Source organism: Macrosteles quadrilineatus, unplaced genomic scaffold (assembly GCF_028750875.1).
Source record: "Macrosteles quadrilineatus isolate MER2022 unplaced genomic scaffold, UCM_ALF_1.0 Scaffold_8__2_contigs__length_117827958, whole genome shotgun sequence".
Lineage (NCBI taxonomy): Eukaryota > Metazoa > Arthropoda > Insecta > Hemiptera > Cicadellidae > Macrosteles > Macrosteles quadrilineatus.
In genome coordinates, this window is record NW_026542601.1 from 94310425 (window position 1) to 94324245 (window position 13821).

The 13821-nt window shown below is 34.9% G+C and overlaps 1 protein-coding gene across 3 annotated transcripts in view; it reads right to left on the reverse strand.

The window, feature by feature from the left end:
• Positions 1-844: 844 nt before the first annotated feature.
• Positions 845-13821, reverse strand: part of LOC128999613 (F-box/WD repeat-containing protein 5) — a 32081-nt gene continuing 19104 nt past the window's right edge. For 2 of the 3 annotated variants that reach the window (XM_054426198.1, XM_054426196.1), the window contains exons 7-12: positions 9650-9774; positions 8570-8707; positions 7926-8172; positions 6822-7034; positions 6272-6422; positions 845-5481 (exon numbers count right to left, since the gene is read on the reverse strand). In XM_054426198.1, coding sequence (XP_054282173.1) covers positions 5356-5481; positions 6272-6422; positions 6822-7034; positions 7926-8172; positions 8570-8707; positions 9650-9774 — 1000 coding nt within the window. In that variant the 3' untranslated portion in view covers positions 845-5355. The remainder of the gene's footprint in view (positions 5482-6271; positions 6423-6821; positions 7035-7925; positions 8173-8569; positions 8708-9649; positions 9775-13821) is intronic. The other variant, XM_054426199.1, reaches the window with a different exon arrangement.

Here is a 13821-nt window from a genome sequence, read left to right on the forward strand (position 1 = left end):
TCAATGATGTGTGTTTGTTTTGTAAATTATTCACAAATATGCATTTATAGAATTTAAAAGTGAATTATGAATGGTCAAAAAGGTTAAATTACCTGTGTCTATCCTATGGTATCCTTCACAGAAGATGCATTTCGGCGAATTATATCGCCATCATCAGTCCTAATATAAGTCCTTGAACTTCACCATTACGGGTGCGTCTTGAAGTTTGTAGACACATACACATTACACAAAAACATTACATTGACGATTAAAAACAAATAACTGCGCGGTAGGCCTACTGTTATTAAAACGCGGAACATGTAGACGCGTGTCGGTCGTGTGTCTAGTCTCAGCTTGCGTTACAAAGGTTCCATGCACAGGCCTCTGTGGCCCATGTGTAAATGCTAGGTTAAAAGAGCCTACCTACCTTTAAAAAATTTTTTTTCTCGTAGATTTGAGAACCCATTTGGTATCTTGTTCATGTTGGGCATTGATAAAAACTTTCTGTTACAACAAAACTGCCTGAATAAAGTTATTGTTTATAAAGGTTTGTCAATATAACTCACTCTTATTATTTTTATCTTTTGAAAAAAATTAACAATCACTTTTACTGTTTACCCTTAGTCAGCTTCTTTCAGACATACTTTTACTGTTTGATACACTTACAATTGACATAAAAATACTCGCAAACATAAATTTGATCGTTATGATAACTAGTTAATTGTTAAGATAATAATGAGTATATTAACATTTATTATTTACTGAGACAGCTTAAACCTGTAGAATGAACAGTTCAAAACTATTTATTTGTAAAGTAAAAGGTGGTTGTTTTTAGTTAGAAGGGGTATTTAACATAATCAACAAATATAACAAAAGTATTTTATTTCTTCACTTGATGCCAATAAACAATAATAAGATGGACGCCTCAAAACACTTTCATTATTCTGTATTTTACAGATGAAGCTATGTACAAGAATGGTAAACAACCAGATTTTCAATCTGATAAAAATACTTAATACTAGAAAAAAAAATTAAATTCATCTAGTCCACAACCTACAAATCAAACCAAATTTGAAATTACTATGGAATTTGATACCAGATGCAAATTTATAAGCATGCTAATTATATTATAAGTTTGTTAAATATGCTTAAAACGTGAAACTTTGTTTGAACGCAGCTAAGCTTGTATCTATATTTGAATGCATTTATTCAATCCCATAAACAATCATATACAGTAATCATTATTAGAGACATAGAACAACGCAACTAAGAAATTTTATGAACAATTGTGTGACCATCCCACACACGGGTTATATACTGTATAAAAGTACAATGTTGTATCCAAGCAAAGAAAGTAAAAAAAAAAAACATCTTTTGTATTTAAGTAAAGAATAACAAATCTAGAAAAGACTGCACAAAATGGCCCTATAGAAATTATAACAGCTGTTTGTTACAGCAATTAAATACCACAGAAATCTGAACATCTAATCAACTTTTATTGAATTATTTTTATGCTGTCTACTATATAGTAACTTGTTGGTGAATGTGTGTTATTTTCTTAGACATAAAGGGCAAGTCAAAACAAAGTAGGTAAGGTAGGGTAAAGAATTTTTCACCACACGATGATGTTTTTGGCTGTATTACATACGTTAATTGGTGGCTGAAAGTTACGTTTTGCTGTCCTTGCCAGCTGTCATCGTAATTTGGGGACCGAGCAGGTTTTTACAGGCCGGGGCCGCAAAATCAGCTGTCTGCTTACTTACTTAAAACGTGAATGCATTTGAAATACACAATCAAAATCCGTAGCATTGCAATAGAATTGTGTTATTGTCACCGTTGCCTAGCAACTATTTATTTTTATTTTTGCTGATTCCTCAAATTATTTCTTCCCATAACCTTAGTTGTAGTTGTGTTGACTATTAGTATGCATTATTTTAGTGGTGAATAGTGTCAATAGGGTATAGTGTGGTGAAAAATAGCGTTCGTACCACGGACCGAAATGGTTTTGCAGCTCTCGATCGATTTAAGTTCTCGACTTCGTCTCGAACTTAAAAACTATCTCGAGCCGGCAAAACCTCATTTTCGGCCCTAGGTACGAAATATACTATTGCACATACAGAATTTTTACATTGACAGCTCTAAAAAAAAAGGCTTGGATAACAACATGTCTGAGTTTATCAGAACTCAAATAGTTTTAATCTAAATAGCTAAAATTATTCTGATTTACTGATACATAAACAAATAGACAGATAAATAGTTTGGGTGTTTAATATAAACTTCACAAAAACTGTGAAGGTAGTAATGAATGGTGTACAGCAATATAAAGAGCTAAGGATTGTTATTGGTTGTAGATGAATTGGGTATTTGTATAACCATCACATAACTCTGAGCGAGCTCATTGTTCTTTAACTATAGATACACTAATTTGAACTGGACATATTCTCCCCGTGTTAAGTTATATCCAGTTTTATAATGAAAACATACAATAAAAGGTAATTACGGTACAGTTTAGCCATCTACAGATTGAGCTGTTTAAAATACTGTATTATTCACTGTACACCTTAAACAATCTTTAACGGAAAGGGAAGTGTATTTTGAACTAGGTTATGGCATATTTTCTGTGCCTTTAGTAAACATAGAATGAAAGATAAAATATAACTGTATTATTATCACAGTTTATAAAACCTTGTCTATGATCTCTTTCAGTAAAAAAAGCTCGGTACATCCGATTCTTATAGATGGGGTGTGTCCTTAAGTAGGTAGCCAATGCTTTTAGTAAAACTGTGTTGTGAAGGATACAGCTCTCTTACCCACTTTACATTTTCATAGTTGCCGGAGGCAATATACTAGAGAGGAAACTAGTCGACCAGCCAGTGGTTATTTTTCTATGAAACCTCATTAAAATAAACCAATGTGACACCGTGCTAAGAGCAAACAAAAACTGTTCCTCGTTCCTAAATTTGATTTAAAACTAAAATATTTATATGTATTCAAAATACATCAACAAGACTTAAATTTTTACATCTACAACAGTAAAACTTCACACTAAACTATTTAAAGTAGCCAACACTAATATGACTTTAATGAATATCTTATACTAGTTACAAAATATCTACAATTCTACCCAGAAATGTGACTAACAATAAAGGAACAAAGTTTTCCCATTGGGGTCAAATCATGAGTATTCTTCAAAAAGTCCAAAAATTTCTTGGGGTTTCTCATTGGTTTCCAAAACCAACAGGTTATAGTAGTTTACGCAAGGATCGCATAAAGACTATTTACGTGAGTTGTGTACACTATTTTACCTACAACGGTTTTTTAATTACAATCACTACTCATAACTTCCAAAAGAAGTTCGAAGCATTACAATTTTACTTAATTTCTCTCAATTCTTGAACCTTATTGGTCCGTTACTCGTGTAGTTAAGTAAAACGGTGCTGTTAAGTGAATCTTTTCAATTCTAAGAACTGAACTGAAATGGCTAGTTAAAAACACGGTTCTAGGTAAAAATTGTTAAACACTAAACATGTTGAAAACGACACACAAAGCTGGTATTTGGGGTTGGTGATTTGGAGCCATTTTCATAAAAGACTAACATTTTGAATTTAACAAGTATATGTTGAACTATGAATTTTACAACTGAATCGTAAAACAAGTCAAATGCTACATAAAAATTATCCAATGCGATCCTAAACTGTTCAGATATAATGTAAATAGGTTTTACTAAAAAATGGTTTTGAGATTGTGTAAAATATTTCAAACTACAGTTTTTTAACCGTTAAATTAGCCTATTGTTTGATATAGTGTATAGGTAACATTGTTTACAATCCTGCTAATGGTTGGTTTAATTCACAACTGTAGAATATTAAATTAATGTTAACTGGAAAGTCATGCAGATAAGATATGAGATATAGCTGTAAGAAATATTTTCATTGACTTTTCACTTCAGGACGGTTTATGAGACGGGTATGTACAATTCAAGAGTTAATATTTTCAAGTACAAAACACGGGCAATTTCTCAAGCCGTAGTATCTCACGAGCAAAATAGGTTTTCAAGACCATAAATTACTTATTCCAATGCTGGAGTTGAGATTCAGGTTTGTAATATAAAAAAAAAAATAAACACAATGCAACAAATTAAAAGGACCTTCCAAAAGCAATGAAAAATTAAACAACTGATTGATTGACTGATAATTGATTTAAAATTAACAAACATTTGTGCGAACCTATCACAATGGATTTGGAAATTAAAAATACACTAGTGTACATGTTGCTCGAAATCGAGCAATTGTAAAGTATTACAGGAGTTGCTTGAAAACGACTGACGATAATAATTATCGATGAGTTTAAAAGAGTCAACTCAAACTAATCTATGTTTATTTAACTAATGGGAATACTCGCAATGTGCATAACAGGTTAATGTAATCAACATTTCTTGTAAATATCATTTTTCAAAGGCTGATCTTGTTTTTAGTGTTTCTAATAATGTTTCCCTTTTACAGCCGCATTAGGTTGTCCATGTTTATCTTCTAGATAATTTACACATTGACTGTTTACAATTAACATATGTTCATCTTCTCACTTTTAATTTCTGACAACAGCTGGTTTCATAACAATGTTTGTTTTATTTCCCATGTTAATCTTATGGAGAAATACAAAACTTTTAAGGGCTCCAGGCCTCACTCTCTAATTATTTTCCTAAAAAGAAAGTTTCCTGCACAACTTCACATTACGCTCTTTCCAATGACACTAAAATCATGTCAATCAGTTCAGTAGTTTCGGAGGAGTAATTGTCACAAAAAACCTGCTTGCGTATTAAATAAGTTTAAATAGATACTCAGGAATAATTAATAATATATCCAAAAGATGTGGTTGTAACCTCCTTCCCTACAGATCGTAAATTTAACATGGTACTTTGGAATCCTTAAAATCTAGGTGTTATAGAACAATCAGAGGATCAAAATCATAGTGTAAAAAGTGATTATAAGCACATTGTACAGTTGAGTCTCGAAGATTCCTTCTTTGGGAAAAACTATTGACTTAAAAATTCACAATAGCATTGATATTAATGATGTATTAGATTTATTAGGTATACAGTATTAGACAAAGTAAATACTCCAAAATACATTTGTCTGGAATTTCTCAAAAAGGATCGTAACTGTCCTTATTTTATTTAAATCCATGAATGTCAAAATTTCACACAATTATCTTAGTTCACACCATCGGTGGGAAATCAAAATGAACTCCTGACACTCAACAGTACAAATAGCATAAAATCAAACAATACACACAAAAATGGGAGAAATTATTTATGGTGTCAATATTGATGAGGGATTCCAAAATATATGTTGACCTATCCAGTTATGAAAGTTCAGTTTACAAAGTTACACACTTCTTCATGTTGCACCGAGAGTTGCGTTGATGTCCCTTCACTGCTCGTGGGAGATTGTTGGTCCTTGCGACTCCCAGTAGACCCTCCAGCCTTGCTCGAGAGCGCCATACCTTCACATAAAAGTCACTTTCAGGATGTAAAGTAGAGCACAAGGACCTAGGTTTTAATAGTTTTTGTGAGTATTGCATGCTTACCTGAAGGGGAAAGTCTAATTTGGCGATTGAATCAAAATTTAACAGTACACAAAAAATTAGACTACTTCACGGTCACTGATTTTCGTAACTAAGGTTTGAGTTGAAAAATCCTTGGAAACTAGATCCATGTGCTTCATCTTCAACTTCAGACAAATTTCCACATCCTTAGAACTAGTTTATCTATTGTTGTTTTACAAATTTTTTTTATGACACAAGAGCACTACGGTACCTCAAATTCTTCAGATTGGATGGTTTTAAAACATACTTGGTTCATAATACTTTTTTACTACATAAAAAGGAATCCCTAGTTAACTCAACTTCATGAAAATTGGTTGTATGCATAATTAAATCCATAAATATAGAAATAGAGACAGCTGTTTCTGGTATGCATTGGGGTGAACGATGGGCCAAAAGGGTAGACAAAACCAATGAGTTTCTGTAAGTTGTCAAGTAGCCCTGCCATGTCTTTTCTCTATATTCCCAAACATAAACATACCTTGGTTGAGAGTCCTATTGGATGGTTGAAAGCCAATGTCAAAAGTAAATAAAAAGTGAATAAAAAATTCAATACAACACAAGCATAAATGGCTATAAATTTAAAAAATAATAAAAAAACAACCAATTCCATTATAATATGAAAGATCTCTCAAAACTAGTGTAATATACGTATCACTAAATCACTACTAAAAACTGTTTACACAGCTACCTTGACGGTGTAGTCGTCAGAAGTGGTAACCAGCATGTTGCTATCTCGAGGGTTAAAGGCTACAGAGTTGACAACATCAGTGTGGGGGTACTTGGCGAGACAGACGCCGTAGTGACGGTCCCACAAGTAGCCATGTTTGTCTTCCGCACCACTGCAAAACACCCCAACAATAATGATAAAAGAGGCTGATTGAAAGGCAATCAAATTTAAGACATCATTGGGGGAGCGGGTCAGATATCATTGATATACAATGGTGAATGATGTCTACGAGACAGAATTTTACCCAAATAAGTTTAATATAATAGGCTACACAGATGTTATAAACATTACAGTTATTTTTCATTGGCCCTGAATAAGTGTCAATGTTTTGTTGCGTTAGTTCAGTGGTTGTAAGTTGTATACAACTATAAAGCAAGAATAAAGGCAACATAATAAGATAGTTGCTAATTAAATTTTGTTTTGTTTTAACCACCAGATGCAAAGTTTTCAAGCAGGTAAGCATCCTGCAAGTAATATGCAAGGAATAAGTAAAACCTTAATTAAATCTGACCTCGCCACATAGTGGTCGCAAACATCCAAGAAGATGAAGAAGCAATCGTTGTTAGGAGTGTACGCCTTGTGGGCTCGCAGCATGGTGCCCACCTCCTTAAGGGTCACGAGGTCGATCACGTGGATATCAATCTCTTGGGCGATCGGAGGAGGGTCGAGAGGGTTCTTGATGCGGTAGCCGCTCGGCCACGGCCTGCTGTTGACGTAGAGGAACCTATCAACAAATCCTCAATGAAATTTTTTCACAATAATAATAGCTTATTTAGTTGATTAACTATATTTATTTCTGAACATATTTGAGACTTTTGAGAAGAGAAATCCTATAAGACCCATGTCACTTTTCACAAGTGCTTACTCCTTCTCTCAAGTTATATTATTGACCTTTGGATAACAAAGTAGTCATCTTGTCGACAAAAAGTGCTGGTGTAGCTGGTAGCCAATGGTTCATTCAACTACAACAGCTAAATGAGCCTTGCACAGCGTGGACTAGAGTGAAAATCCTTTTTTCCCCTTGATTTTTGATAATGGGATAAGTAATGTGACATCAAAGATGCTATAGTTTTGTTTGGCTTGGTTAAGTTGGCGTAACAGACAGAAATCCGTACTTATTGACTGCAACACTATCTTACTTAATTGAATTCAATTCAACTACGTTCACTTTTCATTCTAACACTGGCTACAATTTTAACATGGAAATGGGATGTCTACTTCTACAAATGGAAAAAATTACATGTTAAATCAAAGCATTTATTAGGTCTTTAAATTCCTTAAAAGGTAACTTGATTCAACACTTCGCACATTTTATTCTAATGTTGTACCTGCTTGATTTTTACATTGAAGTACAAACTTTTCTCTATCGGTAGTTCTTTTTTTTATGATTTCGTAAACATATTTATGTAAAAAAACATATGATGGTTAGGATTATCAAATAAATATGAACGTCTGATGAACTTAATTTTTTTTAATTTACAGCGTGTCTTAAAAGAAGTTTTATATTTAAATGTTCCAAGTTGTAGTACATGGTTTATATTCATTGTGTTCTCTCACATACTTTATAAAAGTTCATAGCAAGTACAAATAAATATGAATGATGTAGTAGACATACCGATGGTCAGGAGAGAGCCCCATGCCGATGATGTGGCCGTGCAGATCTATGACGTGGTCTATGGTGTCAAACCTGTCAGCTACAGCAGCGTAGTCCAGCCAGTCAGGGTCAGGTGGGGGAGGGAACCCTGCGTCTTCCCTCTCTCTCTCCCGCTGTCGTCTCTCCCTACGCTCAGCTAGTCGCTCCTGCAGCGAGGCCCCGGGAGGCAGAACAGGTGGAAAGGACACCGGCTTGATCCTCTTTAAACCTGTAGGAACATATATTATGAGGTTCCCTATTCAATCCTAAAAGTCAGAAGCTTTTTTATTTTTCAAAACTGGATTCAGGTGTCATCTTTGATACAAGCTTTTGATACAGCTTGGGCTTTTGATAAAATATTCTGGATGAAAAAACAGCTGGTCTAAGTCAGTGAAAATACAGATCATTCACTTAATTTAAACTCAGACTGCATTCTTGTTCAGGTTAAAATACATACACAAAGTATGTCACTGTCTTACTCAAGTGATCGTTGTAGTAAAAAAATAAAATTCCAAGATATTATAATACACAATATCTTTACCAACAAGCATTGCTTTTTCATGGAATATACTTGATCTATGTGTTTATATAGAAATGTTAACATGCAATTATAATTTATTAATTACCGATCTGATGAGGTGTGTATGTTTTTGATCCTGTAGTGAAAATTAGATACTTTTCAGGCATATTCGCTAGATCTTCATCATCACCTTCTACCGACATGTCAGAAACTTCAGATTCCACTTCAACTTCATCTCCAGAACCTGGGTCATACATTTGCTTTTATAACTAAAAGATTTACCATGCTGAGGTTATCTAAAAAAAAAAAAAAAAAAAAAAAAAACTATTTGACAATTTACATTCTCTTTCATTGATGAATAAATATTCTAAATAATTACAATTAAAAAATATATATATGGCAAGTATACAATAATGCGAATCAAACATTCAACTGACATTAAAAAGTTGTGTCAAATTTTTCTAGGTTAGAATTTAATTAGATGAAATTTGGCCAAGTCAACTGCTGTTTCATTACAACACTAGCCTATCAGCTCTAGCTACTAATTGCAAAATGAAGCCTTCCTTATGCCAAAATATCATTAGTTAAATTTAAAAGAAATAAAAATCAACAACTCATTTTGTATGTGTTATTCCAAAAATGTCCACTTTTAATGCCACCTCATACAAAACTGATAGCACACGTGATGTTATTAAAACAATATCTAGGCCTAGTACAATACGTACATTAGTATGGTATCTAACTCTAACATTGAATTTAGGATAATGAAGTAGACATCACATTAGTAACCAGTAAAAAAAAAAAATAAATATAAAATAGTTGAATGAGGGACCCATAGATTGCGCTACAGTCTAAAATGCTATTTCTCCCTTATTTTTTGTTACTGGCATATTGTTCATGTAATATAAATATGATGGAATTTAACATAAGCTGTCCGTTCATTTTGGCTATATTAAACATTCAGCGTGTTCATAGAAATCAGTATTCTACACCAGCGCACATTATTGGTGGCTCGTTTCAACTTTGTCCATTATTATTCTAAACCAGGCCACAGCTTTACCGTGGGAATGAAATGTCTAGTTCAATCCACAATCAAAGCTTGAACTTATCTCCAACTCTTAAAATTTATAAACTTCTGATTACAAAAGAAGACATGAGAAATAAAGTGTATTTTGTCCCCACGTACTAGCATGCGAGCAGAGAGGATTACCATCAGAGTCCGAGTCTCGGCCCTGCTCTGACCACTGGCTCTCAAACATGCGGTAGTCCGTGTTGTAACAAATTGACGATGATTGAGCCTCTCCCTCAGAACTGTCAGAACACAACATCATTAAATCAATCAGATAATTTATTTAGAATTTACACCATTTTAAGGTTTTAGTTTTAGCTACCTACCATTGTTTGTGACGGTAATTTGACTAAGCATTACACCATTACTCTAATCTTAGCTTCTGGGAACCTACTGAGCCGTGCGCGTCACCGTGATATATACTGTAACCTCCCAAAGGGAGTTACATGAATTGCCAAGTCAGTCGGTTTGGGTCGAGGGTGTTGCCTAATTGTATTTTCAGTCTTGTATTCAGTTCACCTTGTAGTCACAGGGCGCCACCTCATTTGCCTTAGGGTAGGGGGGAGTTCCATTAATGAGGAAAGGGAATTCCTAGCGGGTTGGACGGTTGCCTGGTATTTAGGTGACCGAAAGGTGAGCCTGATTACGAAAGACGCGAATACGACAAAAGAACAAGTTTTACGTGACCAAAATGAACACACCTTACAATCTAAAATTACTAAAATGTACCCTAACCTCAAGATCTAGAGGTAACTGTGAGCGTAAAAACCTAAAATTCTGTTAGGCCTACCTAGGTGTGTGGATACTGATCCATGTTATCAAGGGGAAATGCATGACTTAAAACTAGAATGGGAATCAATAATTCAATACAAATACAAGTTACAAAATACAAGTTTACTAGAGAAAAATTCAACTATTGACAATACAAGGAATTGAAATGTGGTTCAAAATTTACGAACTCAATTAATATCAGTACAAAAGGCAGAAACAATTCCTTAACCAAAAAAATATTCTCAAGTACCGAGTGGTTCAAAACATGGACAATAATAACAAGAAAAGACCCTTCAATGTAACAAGAAACAATTTACTAAATTTACTAATCTCAAATATTCGAAAACATGAAACAAATTTAAGTTGCTGAGTATTAAATCTCAAAAATATTGGAACATGAAACAAACGATTTAAATAAACACTGACAAGTTAACAAATTAGAATGTGGGATTTAAACAGGTTACTATTTACATACACTAGGCCTAACCAGAACCTAACACATTCCTACAGTAAATTAAATGATTAAATTTCAGACAATATTTTCATGAATTTAGGTGGCCACCTGGAATAAACACAATATAATACACAATGAAACAATGATACAAATAAATATAAATATTACGATGAATGTTGCTTAACCTACGTTGCTTCTTCAGAAACGGAGCGTCCAACCTAACCTAACCTAACACTCCACAAAACGGGCAGGGTGCACTCAGTCTTCTGTTCTGTTGATAATGGGACGGCTCAAATTGAAACAGAAAAGATTTTGCCTGCACACAGTAAGTTAACTTAGGCCTAGGACTTATCGTTTTCACATCCAGTCGAATCTCGGGCCCAGAGTCTCCATGGCGATAGGGTCGGATCGTCCAACGGTTGGTAGGGTAGACTTCAGTGGCCAGTTACAGTGACACTGCAGCGGCGATGAGGTCGTCAATAGGCAGATCTTGGAAGTCCAATAACGTCTCTGGTCCGTAACTGCTCTCTCTGATCCGTAACTGCTCTCTCTGATCCGTAACTGCTCTCTCTGATCCGTAACTGCTCCCTGTACAACCCAAAGGGAATAGAATGTTGCAATGGTAAGATATGTGGGTTTAAGTAGCACTAAATGTTTGTTCTATGAGGTCAACCACAGGAGTTCTAATAGTTCAGTCTTAGAATGGTTTAACACGATGCACTGCACTACCTAGGCCTAACTTCTGTGAACAGGCAATAGTTCAGTCACTCAAAAGGCAAAATTAGCCGGGTACCAAGGTTGGAGTGTCAATAATTATATTGTTCATTCACTCCGAAACGGAGATAGCGAAACAGTCTTGTAATTGCGCACTTCAATGGGGTGAGCAAGCTAGTAAGCATCTTGGTTAGGTTAGGCACTTTCAACTGAATTTTTACATCATAAATCAAAGAAATAGTAATAAATAACCATAAGATTGGCTAGAGCTAATTTATTTTACATTTTTTTTCTATTTTTTTTTTCAAGTGTCCACAAAAGTTACGGTACTAGGCCTAAGCCAAATTCCAGCCAACAAAATTCAAAATTGAATTTAAAACTTCCTTTAAATCAAACATTTCTGTAATCCACTATCAAAATAACTATACCTGTAACCTATGGTTGTAATAAAATAACCTAAACTAATAAGGTCCAACCATGTGCTCAACTTGCCATGATTCTGCAGGCAACCATATCCTAAAACATCTTAGTTTAACACAAAAATCAATTTTTAATTTGACAGAAATTCAACAAAAATACTAAAACAGGACATTTATTTACATACAAAAAGTTTGTTAGGCCTTAACCTCACTACTTCGTCTTTGAATCCAAAATATGTTAAGATTGCGACATGTCAAAACCAAACTTGATAGTCAACGACTAGTCTCTTTTTTCCAACTATTCTTGCTTAAAACACATAATAAAGAATTTAACTAAGTTTATCCCTCTGTAGGAACACCAAACAAATACATAATTTGAAAGGCTAAGTATCAGAAATTTACAAAATTACACTTTAGGCTTGGACAAACTTTTCCCTGACATGTCCATTTTGGTTTTCTCGTGCCGAGTGTTTCGACAATTTCAATAATCAAAATGAATTGAACCTAAACACAAACGTTGACATTACACAGAAAGACAAAATACAATAAAAGGACAAATAATTTAACTAACTTAAATTCAGACTCACCCCGATCACATAAATCCCAGGCTAGGGTTCGGGGACAGTTGTTGAGAATCTTGGAGGACAAGAAAAGGATGAAGTATCATGGCCGTCGTCTCAGAGAAGAAGGACGAAAGGATTCACTTCCAAAACCAAGGAACAAGGGGGGGGGAAACTGAGTCCAGTTGGTGTAGATCCGGAGTCAACTCTTCTTTTATTTTGGGTATTTTTTTTGGTCTCAAACGGCAGGCAGCATAGCGCGCTTATGCAGCTTATAAACATAGCTGAGTTGATCAGTCTCAGCATTGTTGAGAGGATTGAATAAAAAGGAGAATCCACTTCGGAACGTTACAAATACCCCCTTTCCTTAAGAAAATGTCCCACATTTTCTTGACTGCCAGAAATTAATTAATATAAGGCTTTAAGTCTGAGATATGCCACTTCCCAATTGCTTTTCCATCTTGATCCTCCAATTTGTACACATTAGATGACAGTTTCTCCACAACTTTATATGGTCCCACAAATCTGGGTGTAAGTTTACTGGAGTAGTAGTTAGCCGCATCAGATTGAGTGAAATTTCGCTTCCACACCAAGTCATTTACTTTTAATTGAAGATCCCTCCGCCGTAGGTTATACCGCTGGGCATTTTTCTCGTGGCTTTTATCCAGTTGACCCTTAACAAATTTATATATGTTTTGAAGGTTTCTTAGTTTTTCGGATAGTAGGTTCACATCTTGCAATTCTTCTAATTCGTCTGGACTCTTGAGAAGTTGATATCCATCCCCGGAGGCTGAAGGTTCTCTTCCATAACTCAAGTAGGCCGGTGAATAACCTGTGGTTTCATTAACTGCTGTCCTTAGTGCGAAAGCCAGGTGAGCAATATTTACGTCCCATTTACGATGGTCTTCTTGAACAAAAGCACGAATCATGCTTAGCACGGTTTTGTTAGTGCGTTCAGTAGGGTTGGATTGTGCATGACGGCTGGGGTTGAATAGCATTTTGACTCGATACTGTTCTGCTAATTTCTTCACTGGTTTCCCGATGAATTCCGAACCATTGTCACATACTATGTAACGAGGTACTCCAAATAAAAGGAAAACATGTTCTTCTACCAGGTTGGCAACTGTAATAGCGGTAGCGGCACGTATGGGAAAAAGTAAGGCAAATTTCGTAAACATATCTGTAACTACCAAGATGAATTTATTACCCTTAGATGATCTCGGCAGAGGGCCTAACAAGTCCATACTTATCATCTCCCATGGTTTGTCTACTCCACGACGCACACCCATGAAACCTGTGGGTTTTGTTTGGTCATATTTAACCTTCTGACAAGTTTCACAGCGTCTAATGTAGGTCATAATATCAGTGCGC